Source organism: Grampus griseus, assembly GCF_964374135.1.
Source record: "Grampus griseus genome assembly, chromosome: 6".
In the NCBI taxonomy this organism is placed as follows: domain Eukaryota; kingdom Metazoa; phylum Chordata; class Mammalia; order Artiodactyla; family Delphinidae; genus Grampus; species Grampus griseus.
Window position 1 is genome coordinate 94098808 of NC_139000.1, and position 14547 is coordinate 94113354.

The following is a 14547-nucleotide window of genomic DNA, read 5'->3' on the forward strand; positions in this document are numbered from 1 at the left end:
TTTTGGCCTTTTATGGTCAGCCTCAGAACTCTCATGGCACCTGTGGGTGTATCACTTAGCATGCAAATGTGTTACAGTGAGCATATAATGAGGCTTAAGGTCTACTGGAGATCCAGTCTTCTACCTAGTTTGTTCTTGGGCCTAGTTTGTTCTAACTAGTTTTGTACGTAATTAAATTTTGTTTTTCTCCTGTTACTCTCATGTCAATGTAATTATTAGGACTGTTACTGAGTCCAAGCTCGCTCTGCTCGCCACACGACAGGCCAATAAATAGGGAGATGAAGAGTTGGGGCAAGGAATAGTGACTTATTCAGAAAGCCAGCAGACCGTGAAGATGGTGGACTAGGGTCCCCAAAAAATCATCTTATTGGGGCCTGGATGCCAGTTCTTTTTTATAGAACAGAGACGGGGAGGAGGTGAGGGAGTAAAGTAAAAAGGCCATTTATCTTGCAAAATCAGAGGGGATGTGTTAATTTCTTCTTTTCTGCAGCCATTCACAGGTGGGCAGGGTCAGAATGTCTCTCTGTGGGCTGAACAAAGGCCTTTTAGTTTAACAGTCAGGCAGAGGGGCATGGTTCCCTGTGGCAGGCCATTATGTATGCTTACAGCTATAGACAGTGATTATAATAACAAAAGCAAAGAAAAGCAAAGGTTAAAGTAAAAGAAACATATCCAACAAGGAGTCAGAATTGGCTCTTCCCTGTTATAGGCCAGCCAGAAGAACCTAGAAGGGTAGAGGAAAATTTTTCCTCCCCAAAAGCATCAATAAGTTCCAAAACTCCACATGATTCCAATGTGCAACAAAATTGGAGTATAAGTAGATTACAACCTTGCTACTCAAACCGTGGTCGGTGGGCCAGGAGCATCCATAGAACGTAGGAACCTGCTAGAAGTGCAGATTCTTAGGCCCCACCCCATCCTGCTGACTCAGACTCTGCTGAAGCACAGGTCTCAAGTGCTTTATTTGCACGTTAAAGCTTGATAAGCACTGGATGGGATGCCCTTTAACGGGGCCTAATGGGGCCTGCTGGTTGTTAATTATTTCTGTAAATGGAGAAATCCCTGAATAATGTAGTATTAATGATCTTGGGAGGGGGAGGAGGGGTGGAGTGTGCCGAGAGCCAGACTGGAGAAAGCTGTTAAAGAGGCTTAAAGAAACTGAAAGGTTCTGGCTGATTGCTGTATCTGCATAGATTAATTTTCACACTGCCACAGACCTTCGAAAGAGTCTTACATAGTCCGAGGGGGTTTATTTCCACTGAAGGCTCAAAATGTGACAAGATAGCTCCAACTGCTTTGTGCTTATAGTTAATTTAATTCTCATGGCCACTCATGCTGCGGATGCTAATGATTCCCATTTTGCAGAAGCACAGGGAGGTTAAGAACCTGCCCACGGTCATCTAGCTATTCAGTGGCTGAATGATGGTTTTGTTGTGTTGATAGTTGTTGTCTTTCAAAATCAAAAGTCAGGTTTATTTTATAGTTGGTGTTGAGAAGAAGGAGTAAGGACCAAGGGTGTCAAACAGAAATTGTGCCCGGGAACAGTGCTGGGACTTTGTACATCAACTCCACTTAACAGCCTGGCTTTCCTGAGGAGGCCAGGAGATTTGGGGGAAACAGGATTAAAGAGGAGTTTTTCTCCACTTCACTACTCCTATTCTAAGCCAAGGAGGGGCCCTGACCCTACTCCTTCCCTCTCACCTCACTCTGCCCGTAGCATCATGTCAGCCCAGTGACAAACAGTGAGGAAATTTCCTTCGAACACCGCAGGGCAGCTGCGGTTGCTGACCCCAGACCTGCAGGGCCTGACAATCTCCTATGTGGTCAACAGGTGCAAGAAAGCAGCTGCAGAAGAACTAGGGCGAGACCACCACAGACCCACTATGCCCTGAAGAGTAAGAAATACCACCACCTTCCAGCCGTGTGTCAGAACCGAAGCTTTATTTTAATATTCTTATTTTCAGAATATCACTGGCAACTAGAAACTTGTATGCAAGAATGATTTTTACAACTGTAAATAAAATAGATAATGGAATTGTAACAGTAAATACACCTTAAATATAAATATACACATTGCTATCCCACATGTATAAAAGTCATGCTCTGTAAATGTTCTGTCCACACACTGTGGGGCACTGAATTCCAGGATGGATCTTTGAGGATTTACATGTGTCCCATTAGTTATGGACATTTCCAGAGAGCTTATGTAGGAGTAACACATTACAAATTTTGAAAAAAAAATTAAGTATCACAGAGCATTTTTGGGGGATATTTAATACTTCTGTTCTATAAAGAGAGCATTTCTTAAATATTACAAATGGTGAAACAAATATACTAGCTTACAGATATGTACAATGTACTACTTTATACTTCAAAATGCAGGAAGATAAATTATATATATTTTATATATATGTAATTTTAGATCTAATGAACAATTCAATATTGCTCTTGTGTTGGTCTTGCTGTATTGCATGCATGCCCAGGGCACGCCCATGGCTTGTCACCAGATGGAAGAGGGATTGGCAGGGACAGAACGGGACCCATGGAGCCCCAAGCTTATTCCCGGAGTGCCATCTTCAAAGCAATATTTTGAGTTTTGTAACTTACTGTGGCAAGGTCAAAATCTTCTGTGTCCATCTGCAATGCAGGACGTGTCCTCAAGAACCACAACTACTTATTCGGGGACTGGCCCACATAAATGCTAAAAACATCTGGTTCAGTGGGACTAACTCCTCGAGCCCTGAATGTCCATTGGGGAGCTCCGAAAATATTATTTTGAGATAATCATCTATATCCTCAGTGCAGTTCATAAAAAATGATCTCAGAATAAAGACCCATGATTGAAGCATCAATGGCCTTCCAGTAAACTCACAGGCAAAATACAAAGGAAGAAAATGTGTCCTGAATGAGATCAGATTTTCAATAATTACAAGCTTCTCATATTGATCAAGCTGTAAACACTTAAAAATGTAGACACTGCCTTGAGAGGGCTAAATGAATTTCTAACTTGGATTAGGAAGAATGGGACAGTGACAGGGAGCCCACACACTGGGAGCCTTACGGACATTACAGCCTGTGGCAGACATCACATTTTACCATTAGTTTAACCCACCCAAGATCTCTAAAGTTCATTTTGGCCATGAAGTCCTGTTTCTTCTTCCACTTAACCCATATCCAGACTACAAATGGATGACATCTCTCTGAGAATAGAAATAGAAAAAAAAAAGGTAGGGACAAGTTGAAAAGCAAATGTTCTAGAAAACACACCAATGAGATCTCACTGTGAAGGCTGTGGAACAGCCACTTGGAACAGAAGGAGCCCATCAGAAGGTGTGTCCATTGGGACTTGGAGAGGGATTTGGTGGCACCCAGGCCACTTCTCTACCCTCCCTGTCCAAGTTCTGTTCTAGGAGGCCAGAGAGTTGGGCTGACCATGGAGCCAATCGTTCTCAAAGTACCTCCCACACACTAAATACATCACAAGGACGAGTTATTAGCAGAGGAGAGGGGATGAGATGAAGGCAAGAAAATTTAACCAGAAAAAGGTTAATTTAGGATCTGTTGAGAGCACAGAACTGCCCAATAGTTGCTGTAGCAGGAGGCACAGGAAAGACACAGCAAGTGCAAGAGAGAAGGGTATGTGCAAACGTCCGAACTTGACCATCCTGCCCCAGCTGGGCGCTGCTGCCCAGAAGCCGAGAAGCTCCCCTTACATGATCCTGAGGGCATCACTCTCTCTGCCTGCCAGGCAGGCAACAGGAAAGTGTGCTGAAAGGGAAAATTCCAGAGGAGGCCCGAGTGGGATGCAGACTGGAACAAACAGGAGAATTTACAGGCTCTGTCAGTGGGAATTTTCAGGAAGCAGAGCCAAAGCAGCCTTGAGGACGGCAGAAGAATAAGCTGAGTGGGCTATGCCCGGCCTGTGACAGAGCCTGCTGGACCCATTTCCACCTAGCATGCAGGAACCAGCAGTGGCCGTAATTTGGTTTGAAGGATTGAGGATGCACACGAGATCATTAGGAGGAAAAGATAATCATTTCCAGAGTGAACCCTGCATTGAACAGCTCTTAGAAGACATTTCTAATGGAACATGCACGATAATCTATTACTTGAATGCATTTCCCAGGAATATACTCGTTATAGATAATCATCAAAACCACAGTGAACAACCTTTGTTTCAACGTATTTCATTAAGATGCAAAGTATGGCACAGACATGTCCGTGTCTGTTAGAAAATGGATGTGGCTTTTGGTCTTCGGATGGCCTTTGTTGGCTGTTACCCAGTTGGATACAGATCGAGTTATTGAAAAGAAGAAAATCATGTTGGAGGACAAAAATGTCTAAAAAATAGCTACTTTAATTGCTTTTATTTAAAATCTGAGGGCTGGAAGAGTTATACCCCTCATGGGTCAAAGGAAGGAAACTTCACATTTCTAAAACTCTCACAATATAACACACAGGAGCGTTATTGCAATGTTTTAGTATTGTCCACAATATCCTTACGCAAACGTTTTAAACGGAAATTGAAGAATTTCTGACAGAGCGGCACACTCTTAGTGAATTCATCATTGTATGTGAAAAGAAATACCCTAAAAGGCTAAAACGATACCTGCTAATAACTAGACTTAGTGAGGTGAGGACCTCCCCTCAGAGTGGCAAGGCTCACAGGTCAGCTGGGAACTGACAGTGAACATCCTCTGGCGGGTAGAGAGGCTGTGTTATTTTTAATTCAGTAAAAGAACCATGGAACCGAACAACTTTGGCCTGGTCTTCTCACCTCTTCCCACCCCTCCCCTCCCCAAGGGTTGTCACTGGCTTCTGAGCAGAGGGGATGCCTGGTCTGGGGGTGGTGCTTGCAGTTCTGGGTTAACATGCTCTCACATGTATGCAGATAGTATTTCCCCCTATCGGCACACGCTGCTTCCGAGGGCACAAGCCCTCATGCCTCCTGATGGTGAACGATGCCTCCAGAAATGTCTGGCACCCCATCCGGTTCCCTGCGATGCTGAGCATGTTAGTTTTCATTTTAAGCATTTGTCAGATTCCCTGATTCTGGAGAGGGGGTGCTTATTGGTGGTAGTGTAAAATGCCCTCTGAGGACAACAGCACACATCTCGGTCAAAATGCAATATTTAACACGTGGGCATCTGACATGCTACCCTGACGACTGTGGGTTTCACGTGGAGGGGGAGGGGAGGAGAGGGAGACACACAATTGCTGCTCCCACGGGAGGGAGTTCACATGATCACGCACTTGCCCTTGAGCTTTTCTTTCCTCTTCTGCTGCTTGCTCTTTTTCCCATCGATCTGGAGGCTCACGGTCCTGCGCTTCTCCAGGTTGAGCAGCTCCTGGAAGAGCTCCTTCACATTGTGGTTGAGCTTAGCCGAGGTCTCCATGAAGGCGCACTTCCACTTGCGGGCCAGCACCTCGGCCTCACTGCTCTCCACCTCGCGGTTCGGGCTCTCGTCACACTTGTTCCCCACAAGCATGATGGGGATGCTCTCCACATCCCCTTTGATCTCACAGATTTGTTCATAGATGGGTTTGAGCTCCTCTAAGGACTGCCGGCTGGTGATAGAGTAGACCAGAATGAAGGCATGCCCTTTGGAGATGGACAGCCGCTGCATGGCAGGGAACTGGTGGCTGCCTGTGGTGTCCGTGATCTGCAGGGTGCAGATGCTCTTGTCACAGCTGATGACCTGCCGGTAGGTGTCTTCCACAGTGGGGATGTAGCTCTCCCGGAATGTACCTTTCACAAACCGCAAGACCAGAGAGCTCTTGCCAACACCACCTGCGCCGAACACGGCCACCCGGTAATCGTTGCTCTGCTCTGGCATGTTGCTTGAGGGCTCCAACGATCAACTAGGAAGCACCTAGCAAAGGAACCAGATGTTGTTTGAGAGAATTAGTAAAAGAAAAATCTAGGAAAAGGTTGCTTTACCCTCTCTTGATAGCTTAAAACAAAATCGAAATGGTACAGTTTGCTTTCACTTTCCCAACACAAGAACAATTCAAATTTCATTTTATAATTCTGTAATTCTAAATCCAATAATTATAGCTAATCCCCAGTTTTCAACAGGGCTATTGATCTACTGAGTGGCTAACTGGAGCCAGTCTATTCCTCCTTATTGGACCATGGTTCTGAGCAGCTTTGCTCTCACATCACCCTGTGCTCAGGGAAAAGATGCCAAGTCAGCCCAAGGGAAGCAGAATCCAGGAAAGGTAATGGGGAGATGGAAATTAACCAAGCCCCAACATACACACACACACACACACACACACACACACACACACAATCACAATCACAATCACAATCACAGCAGATCTTTACTATTTAACCTGAAGTACTGTGAACACCCAATACACTGGTCATAATATGTAATTTTTTAAAAGTACAAGGAGGGGGTTAAAGGCGAGGAGAATGCAATTTTTACTCAGTGTTTATGTTAACTCATGAAAACCTCACCAGCCTGCAGAACTGGTGTCATTATCCCTGTTGTGAAATGAGGAAACACAGAAGGAATAGGGGAATGTAATGTCCCCGACTTCACACAGCCAGCGAGAGGTGAGGCAGGGATGCAAACTGCAGTATCTCTGTCCCACAGGCTGCTGTCCCACAGGTTGCTGGACAGAGAGCTGGTCACAGGGGCCTGGGCACTACTCAGGCCATGGTGTGGACTCTCATTTAGCAGTAGAAGTTGACAGTTAACTAAGAAGCTTGGAGGGTCCTTTTATTAATCAAATTTAAAATGATTATGGGTGCTCTATTTTTAAGAATTATAAGAAGTCAAGTGTTACTAAGACAGTGATATAAACCACTATTAATGGTCATTAAAATGGAGTAGAATGGGGTTTCCCTTCATCACAAACATCACCCGTTTCCTAACATACAGATTTTCAAACATCTTTCATCCCGTTCCTTCTTTGGTAAGAAAGGACATATGACATGCAAAAAAGTAGACAGTCAAGAAAACAGCCAACATTTTTAAAACAAAGTAGACACGTAATACGGTAATGCGAAGCATGGAACCCATTTTCTCCAGGCAACATTGTGCTGACTTTCACTTTTCTAATCTTAGAGTAACCAAGGGACAGTAATAAAAGGCATTGCTCAAAGTCATTCTCAGAGACCAGTAAAAATTAAATATAATTAGCCATGGAAGGAAATGGGTATGTGCAGCTAATGTCTACTGGCAGACAGATCAGATCAAAGCCCAGGACTGTGGCATCTCATCTCCTGATTTTTTTCTGAGTTCACCATGTACATCTGACTGCAAATCTGCTCAATTAAATACTCAGCTATTCTGTGTGCACTTGGTATCCCTAACCTTGCAAAAAACCGAAGAAGCATCTATATGTATATACATATATATGTATGTATGTATAACTGATTCTCTTTGCTGGACACCTGAAACTAACACAACATTGTAAATTAACTATACTTTGATGTTTTAAATGGTTACAATTTTTTTAAAAAAAGAACAAACTGAACCCAAAGGAAGAAAAATGAAAGATTAGATAACAGTGGAAAGTAATAAAGAATAGAAAACCAACAGAAAAAATTAATAGAACCAAAATCTGTTTTTTTGAAAATATCAACAAAATTAATTTTTGCACTAGACTGAACAAACAAAACAGTGAAAAGACTCAAATTATTAAAATCAGGAATGAAAGAGGAAACATTACTGATCTTGCAGAAATGAAGATTACAAGGGCATGACCAACTGTAAGCCAACAAGTTAGATTCCTCAGATGAAACAGATGGAAACTACTCAAGTAGACACAAGAAGAAATCAAAAATATGAATAGAACTTTAATTGAATAGTAATCAAAAAACTATCTAAAAAGAAAATGCCCAGGTCCAGATGGCTTCACTGGTGAACTCCAACAAACATTTAAAGAAGAATTAATACCAATTCTTCACAGTCTTCCCAAAAACTTAATAGGAGGAAACACTGCTTAATCTTTCTGAATCCAATATTACCCTGATACCAATACCAGACAAAGATGTCATGAGAAAACTACAGACCCGTTTCTCTTATGAATATAGATATAAAAATCAACAAAATACTAACAAATTGAATCCATCAATATACAGAAAGATTATACATCATAACCAAGTAGAATTTATGCCAGCAATGCAAAGTTGGTTTCATATCTATACATATATATATATACATATATATATACATATATATATATACATATATATATACATATATATATACATATATATATATATAAAACATGTATATAACGTAACACACCATATCAATAAAGGACAAAAACCATGATACCTCAGTAGATACAAAAAATTGACAAAATTCAGCACTCCATTATGTTAAAACAAAAACACTTAAGCCAGCAATGAAAGGGAACTTCCTCAACCAGATAATGGGCATATAATGAAAAATACCAAACTAACACAATACTTAATGGTAAAAGATTGAATGCTTTCTCCCTAGGATCAGGAAAAAGAGTTTCCACTCTTACAGCTTCTATTCAACATTTTGCTGGAGGTTTTAACCAGGAGAATTAGGCAAGCAAATGAAATAAAACCATCCAGATTGGAAAAGAATGAAACAAAACTATATTGCAGGTGGCAGGACTTTGTAGATAGAATATCCTAGGGACTCCACTAAAAACTATTAGAACTAATAAAATAGTTCAACAAGTTTTCAGAATATAATACCCATTTAAAAATTAATTGTATTTCTACACACTTGAAATGAACAATCTAAAATTAAGAAACTAATTCCATTTACAATGTCATGAAAAAGAATAAGATACTTAGGAATAACCTTAACAAAGAAGTACAAAATGTATACTCTGAAAGTTACAAAATATTGTTGAAAGAAATTGAAGACCTACATTAGTGGAAAGACATCCATGTTTATGTATCAGAGGACTTAATTTTGTTAAGATAGCAATAGTCCCTGAATCACCTACACATTCAGTGCAATCCCTAAGAAAATCCCAACTGACTACTTTACAGAAATTAACAAGCTGATCCCAATATTCACAGGAAAATTCAAGAGACCCAGAATAGTCAAACCAATGTTGACTGAAAGAAAAAAAGAACAAAGTTGGAGAACACATACTTCATGATTTCAAACTCACTACAAAGCTACAATAATCAAGACAGTGTGAGATTGGCACAGGATAGACAAATATATGAATGAAAATCTTCAGAGTTGAGAAATAAACTCTGACTTTTACAGTCAACTTATTTTTGAGAAGGATGTCAGAAAATTCAATAGAGAAAGAATAGTCTTTTCAACAAATGATGCTGGACAACTGATATTCACATACAAAGGAATGAAATTGGATCCCTCCCTTATACCATATACAAAAATTAACTCAAAATGGATCAAAGACCTAAATGTAAGACCAAAAACTATAAAACTCTTAAAAGAAAATATAGGCATAAATTTGTGATCTTTGATTTGGCAATGGTTTCTTAGATGTGATATCAAAAGCATGAACAAGATTAAAAATAGGTAAATTTGATTTCAAGAAAGTAATAGGCAACCCAGAGAAAGGGAGAAAATTTCTACAAATCATATATCTTACAAGTGATTAATTCCAGAACATATAATAAACTCCTGTCATTCAATAACAGCAAGGAAAACCCAAAAACTAAAAATGAACAAAGCACTTGAATAGACATTTCTCTAAAGAAGCTATACCAATGGACAATAAGCACTTGAAAAGATACTCAACATTACTGTTACTAATTATTAGGGAAATGCAAATCAAACCACAATGAAATACCACTTCACTGCCACTTGGAAGACTTTAACAAAATCACAAATTAAAAAAAAACAAAAACAGAAAATAACAAATGTTAGCAATGTTGTAGAGAAATTGGAACCCCTGTGCATTGCTGGTTTCAATGTAAAGTGGTATAGCTGCTTTGGAAAACATTCTATCACTTCCTCAAAAGCTTAAACAGAATTACCATAAGGCCCAGTGTTTTCCATAATTCTATACCCATGGGAAATGAAAACATAGCCACACAAAAAATTGTATGTGAATATTCATAGCAACATTATTCATAATAGCCAAAAAGTGGAAAAAACCCAAATGTTCACCAACTAATGAAGGGATAAGTAAAATGTGGTAGATCCATACAATGAAATATTATTCAAGAATAAATAGATATGAAGTACTGATACACACTACAGCATGGTTGAGCCTTGAAAATATGATGCTAAATGAAAGAAGCCAGTAACAAAAGACCACACATATTGTATGATTCCATTCATATGAGACATGCAGAATTGCAGATTTATAGACAGAGAAAGGATATTTGTGATCGCCTAGGGTTGGGGTGACATGGGCATTGGGGAGAAATGGGAAGTGACTGGACAGAGTTTCCTTTTGAGTGATGAAACATTCTAAAACTGACTGTGGTAATGACTGCATGACCCTGTGAATATACCAAAAACTACTAAAGCGTCTACTTTAATTGGGTGAATTATATCTCAATAAAGCTGTAGTTTTAAAAAAGACATTGTATAGGGCAGCATTCCACTGTATGTGATAACATTGTCTACTGATTCTGAAACTGATTCGATGGGAGAAATAATGTGCTAAACGTTAACAGGCTCGGCTTTATTCCTAATAGCCAGATGATGGAAACAACACACATCTTCACAGTAGAAATGATAAGCAAAGAATGGAATATTCATACTATAAAAAGAAATACACTGAATTAACTTATTCATGCCATAAGAAAAAGCAACACAAAGAACAATACAAAGAATAATACATGCAACAACCTGGTTGAATCTGACAGTTGAGATGTGCTAGGCAGCCTGCTGGGTGCTAGAAATGTGCATATTTTCACATGGGTGGTGGTTACAAAGGTGTTAACACTACACTGTTATAAGGTGGTTATACAGATTATTCTGAATGATTTTATTCTTTTAAAATTATCATGGAAATAAAATCACAATTTTTTTTTAAAAACTGGGAAATCTAATAGGATTCATTCTCAGACCCCAGTTAAAGGAATACTATTGTTAGAGTTCAAGTATGATAGACCTAGAAAGTAAGGCTTTGATTTTGGAGACTAGGAAGTTGTTCAAAGATAGGGATATTGAATAACATTCACCAAACTGAGAAGGAACTTCGAGACTGAAAAATGAAGCAGGCAACTCAATATATGAAGTTTATTGAAGTGAACTTACATACAGGTTGGATCAGGCAGACAGCAATCCAGAAGCATTCACAGCTGCACTCCACCCTGCTGAGAGGGGTACAGGGGAATTTAAAGGGGCCAAAGTGAAATATAGAATCTGACTACCAAGTGAGAAGCACATCTGTACCTGTCAGGAACCGGGAATTTTTCCTCCCCAGCGGGGGTCTCATGAACATCTGTGCCAGCAAAGGCACTCTTCCAGTTTTCATATCAGATGAAGGCAAGGGTAGAAGTTGATAGGAAATTTATCTGGCTTGGATGTATTCTTTGTGAGTTAGGCAAAAGCTCAGTCATGCAGAGAAGAGAAGGGGTAGGATTGCAGAACTAAGATGGAGCTGACAAAATGGAGTCAGTGTGGCTCAGCCGCACAGAAGTAAAGGAAGATTGGCAAAGTTTCAGTTAAGTGGTGTTGGGGAGTACAAGTCATTCTGCATTGGGTATGAGAGTGACGAGATGAGACAGCTACAAAGACAAGAAGTGTAGATTTCTCTTTAAGGAAATTTGGAGATTAAGGAAAGGAGAAGGGACAATTGGCAAAGGTTAAGGTAAGGGTTAGATGGGTGGGAAAGAGTATCTGTCTGGGTCTGCTGATGGATATCTGATGGAGCAAATGTGGAGAAAAACAGGAGCCCCTGGGATTCAGGATGCACACACAGAAGGTTGGTCTTCAGGGAGAGAAGGAAGGGTAGGTGATGGCAGAGGAAGTCCCAATTAAACCTTCCCAGACCAACCCTGCTGTTCAGCTTAAAAACTTTAAAAACAAATAAATTTAAAAATAATGATATAATGCATGTACTTGGTTAAAAAAAAGAATAAACAAAATTGTAAAATACTCTTTTATCCACACCCAGACCCCTTCCTTCGGCAGCCCTAGTCTCTCTTTCCAGAGATATCCACTGTTAAAAAGAATGGAAACTCAGTTGTTTCCTGGTGTTCACGCTTAAATTTTAAATAATGCACTCATTGCTTGAATAATAGATCTTAATGTCTTGACTTACTGACTTTGGAACATCTCTCTCTATGAAATTAGCACTATTACCTTCCTCCATTGCCTAATTTTGTTAGGTATACTCTGTTTTTAAAGTACATACCAGTATTTGTGTTTTCCAGATATAATATTTGCAACTAGTTTCAAAATTTAAATTGTCTTCTGTGGTTCTTCTACAGGTTGTTTCTAAACCCTATCAATAAACAGCATTAAAAGGACTTTGTAAAGATTTTTCATTGCAGAAGTAGACAGGACTGGACCCACTGAGAGGGAAAGGTTATTTTCATTAAACTTTGCTGATTGCATAATTTTCTGTGTCAGCAACACTGGAGTCTTACTTTTTCTAGCTTTTGTGTTTGTTTTTTGCTTAAGTAATACAACTTTTGTATTTCAATTTATCACCTTCCTTGGACTCATTTTACGCTTTAGTATAAACATTACTGATAACTTCTTTTAGATGATGTTAAAATTTCTGAGCTCATGCCCTCACTTGATTGATAGAATTCTGCAGTCAAACTAAGGTCAAATTCTTTTTTCTTCAGATTTTAAAAATTATTTAATTTTATCATCCATGGTTACTGACATGAAATCCAAAGCCAGTACGATATTCTTTCCTTTGTAGCAAAGTTGTATTTTTCCCTTCTCTGGCAGGGTTAGGATATTCTCTTTATTCTGGGAGTCATGACATTTCACTAGGATATATCTAGAACTGCTTTTTAACTATGGTGGGTTTTTTGTGGGGGCGGGGGGGGGTGAAGTAGATGGTTAAAAACATAACCCTTTCTGCAGCTTGGGAAATTTTTCTTTTTCTTTTTAAAATTACATCATCCCAATCCCTATATCTTTTTCCTCTTTCTGAAACTTGTATTACAGGATGGACCAAGTATACCTGTTCTTGATTTCTCAAAATCTTTTCCTTATGTTGTCAATAAACTTTCTTGTACTCTGATATTTTTCTTTTTTAGAGAAGCACTTTGTTATCTCAGGAAAGGTGATACGATGCAGAATTTCAATAAGAATGCTAATTGAGACTTGTTGCTGCTATTCTTATCTGAGATACCTCTAGTTCCATTTCTTCATTGTGTTCCTTCTCTTTCATATGGTTGGCTTCACCATATGTCTGTTGGTCTCTTGTAGCCCACTGATTTAAAGAAGAATCTTATTGGCTGGGAAAGGCAGCTAGAGTGCGTTCTCTTGATGCGCAGATCTGTTCACCAACAGCCTAGTCCCTATATAGGAAGGTTGTCTGGAATGACTTTACATATACCCTGCTACTTTCCTTTTCTTGAACTTGTCTGGACTAAACTGTCTCTACAGTCCCTTACACTTCTAAAAAGCATATACATAAACAGACAAATGAAGGAAAGTATCAAGGAAAAGCAGTAAACTATCCATCCCAAAATATCATAAAATATAAAAATGTGTGTCTTATAATAAAGATTCAAAATGAGACATTTTAAATACTGAAAATCAGGTTAGAGATGCAATATTTTGATTTATAAGAAGAATATATTTGGTCATTCAGACGACCAAAATGTATTTCTCATATATATATTTGGTCTTTGTCTATGGTTCCTGGCTCACAGCTCCCAAAACTCTTCGAATTTCATGAGTGGTAAGAGCAGCAGGAGCATCTTTTGTTAAAATATTTGGCCTCTTGTCGTTAGCTCCTAAAAACACTTCAGAACCATAAAGGTGTAATATGAGTGTTTTGTTATTCATAACAAGCCCCTTTCCATCACCTGGGTTGAGGTTAATAAGGTGACTTTGGGAAAGTACTTAAAGACTAGGGTTTGGTTGCCAGGATAACTAACCAACTTTCAGCCCCACCTCCCACCTCCTGGGAGGAGAAGGGGAGGAGAGAGCCTGGAGGTTGAATCAGTAGCCAATGGCCAATGATTTAATCAATCATACCTGTGTAATGAAGCCTCCACAAAATCTCAAAAGGACAGGATTAGGGGATCTTCCAGGTTGGTGAACACATGGAGCCATGGGGAGAATGGTGCACCTAGAGAGGGCATGGAAGCTCTGTGCCCTTTCCCCATACCGTCCCTATACACCTCTTTCATCTGGCTGTTCTTGAGTTGTATCCTTTTATCATAAACCAGTAATCTAGTCAGTAAAATGTTTTCCTGAGTTCTGTGAGCCACTTTAGGAGATTAATCAAACCTAAGGAGGGGCTAGCAGGAACCTCTGATTTACAGCTAGTTGGTAACAACCTGGACTTGGCAAGTGGCATCTGAAGCAGGGAACAGTCTTGTAGGTGAGCCCTCAACCTTTGGAGGCTGATGCTATATCTGGGTGATAGTGTCAGAATTCAGTCAAATGGAAGGACATCCAGCTGGTGTCTGAA

The 14547-nt window shown here is 39.7% G+C and overlaps 1 protein-coding gene across 1 annotated transcript; it reads right to left on the minus strand.

The window, feature by feature from the left end:
* Nucleotides 1-5237: 5237 nt before the first annotated feature.
* On the minus strand, nt 5238-5837 carry DIRAS2 (DIRAS family GTPase 2; the record flags this gene model as incomplete). Its single annotated transcript, XM_082657582.1, has 1 exon — nt 5238-5837. The coding sequence occupies one exon, from the start codon at nt 5835-5837 to the stop codon at nt 5238-5240; it is 600 nt and encodes a 199-aa protein (XP_082513708.1).
* Between the last annotated feature and the right edge of the window lie 8710 nt (nt 5838-14547).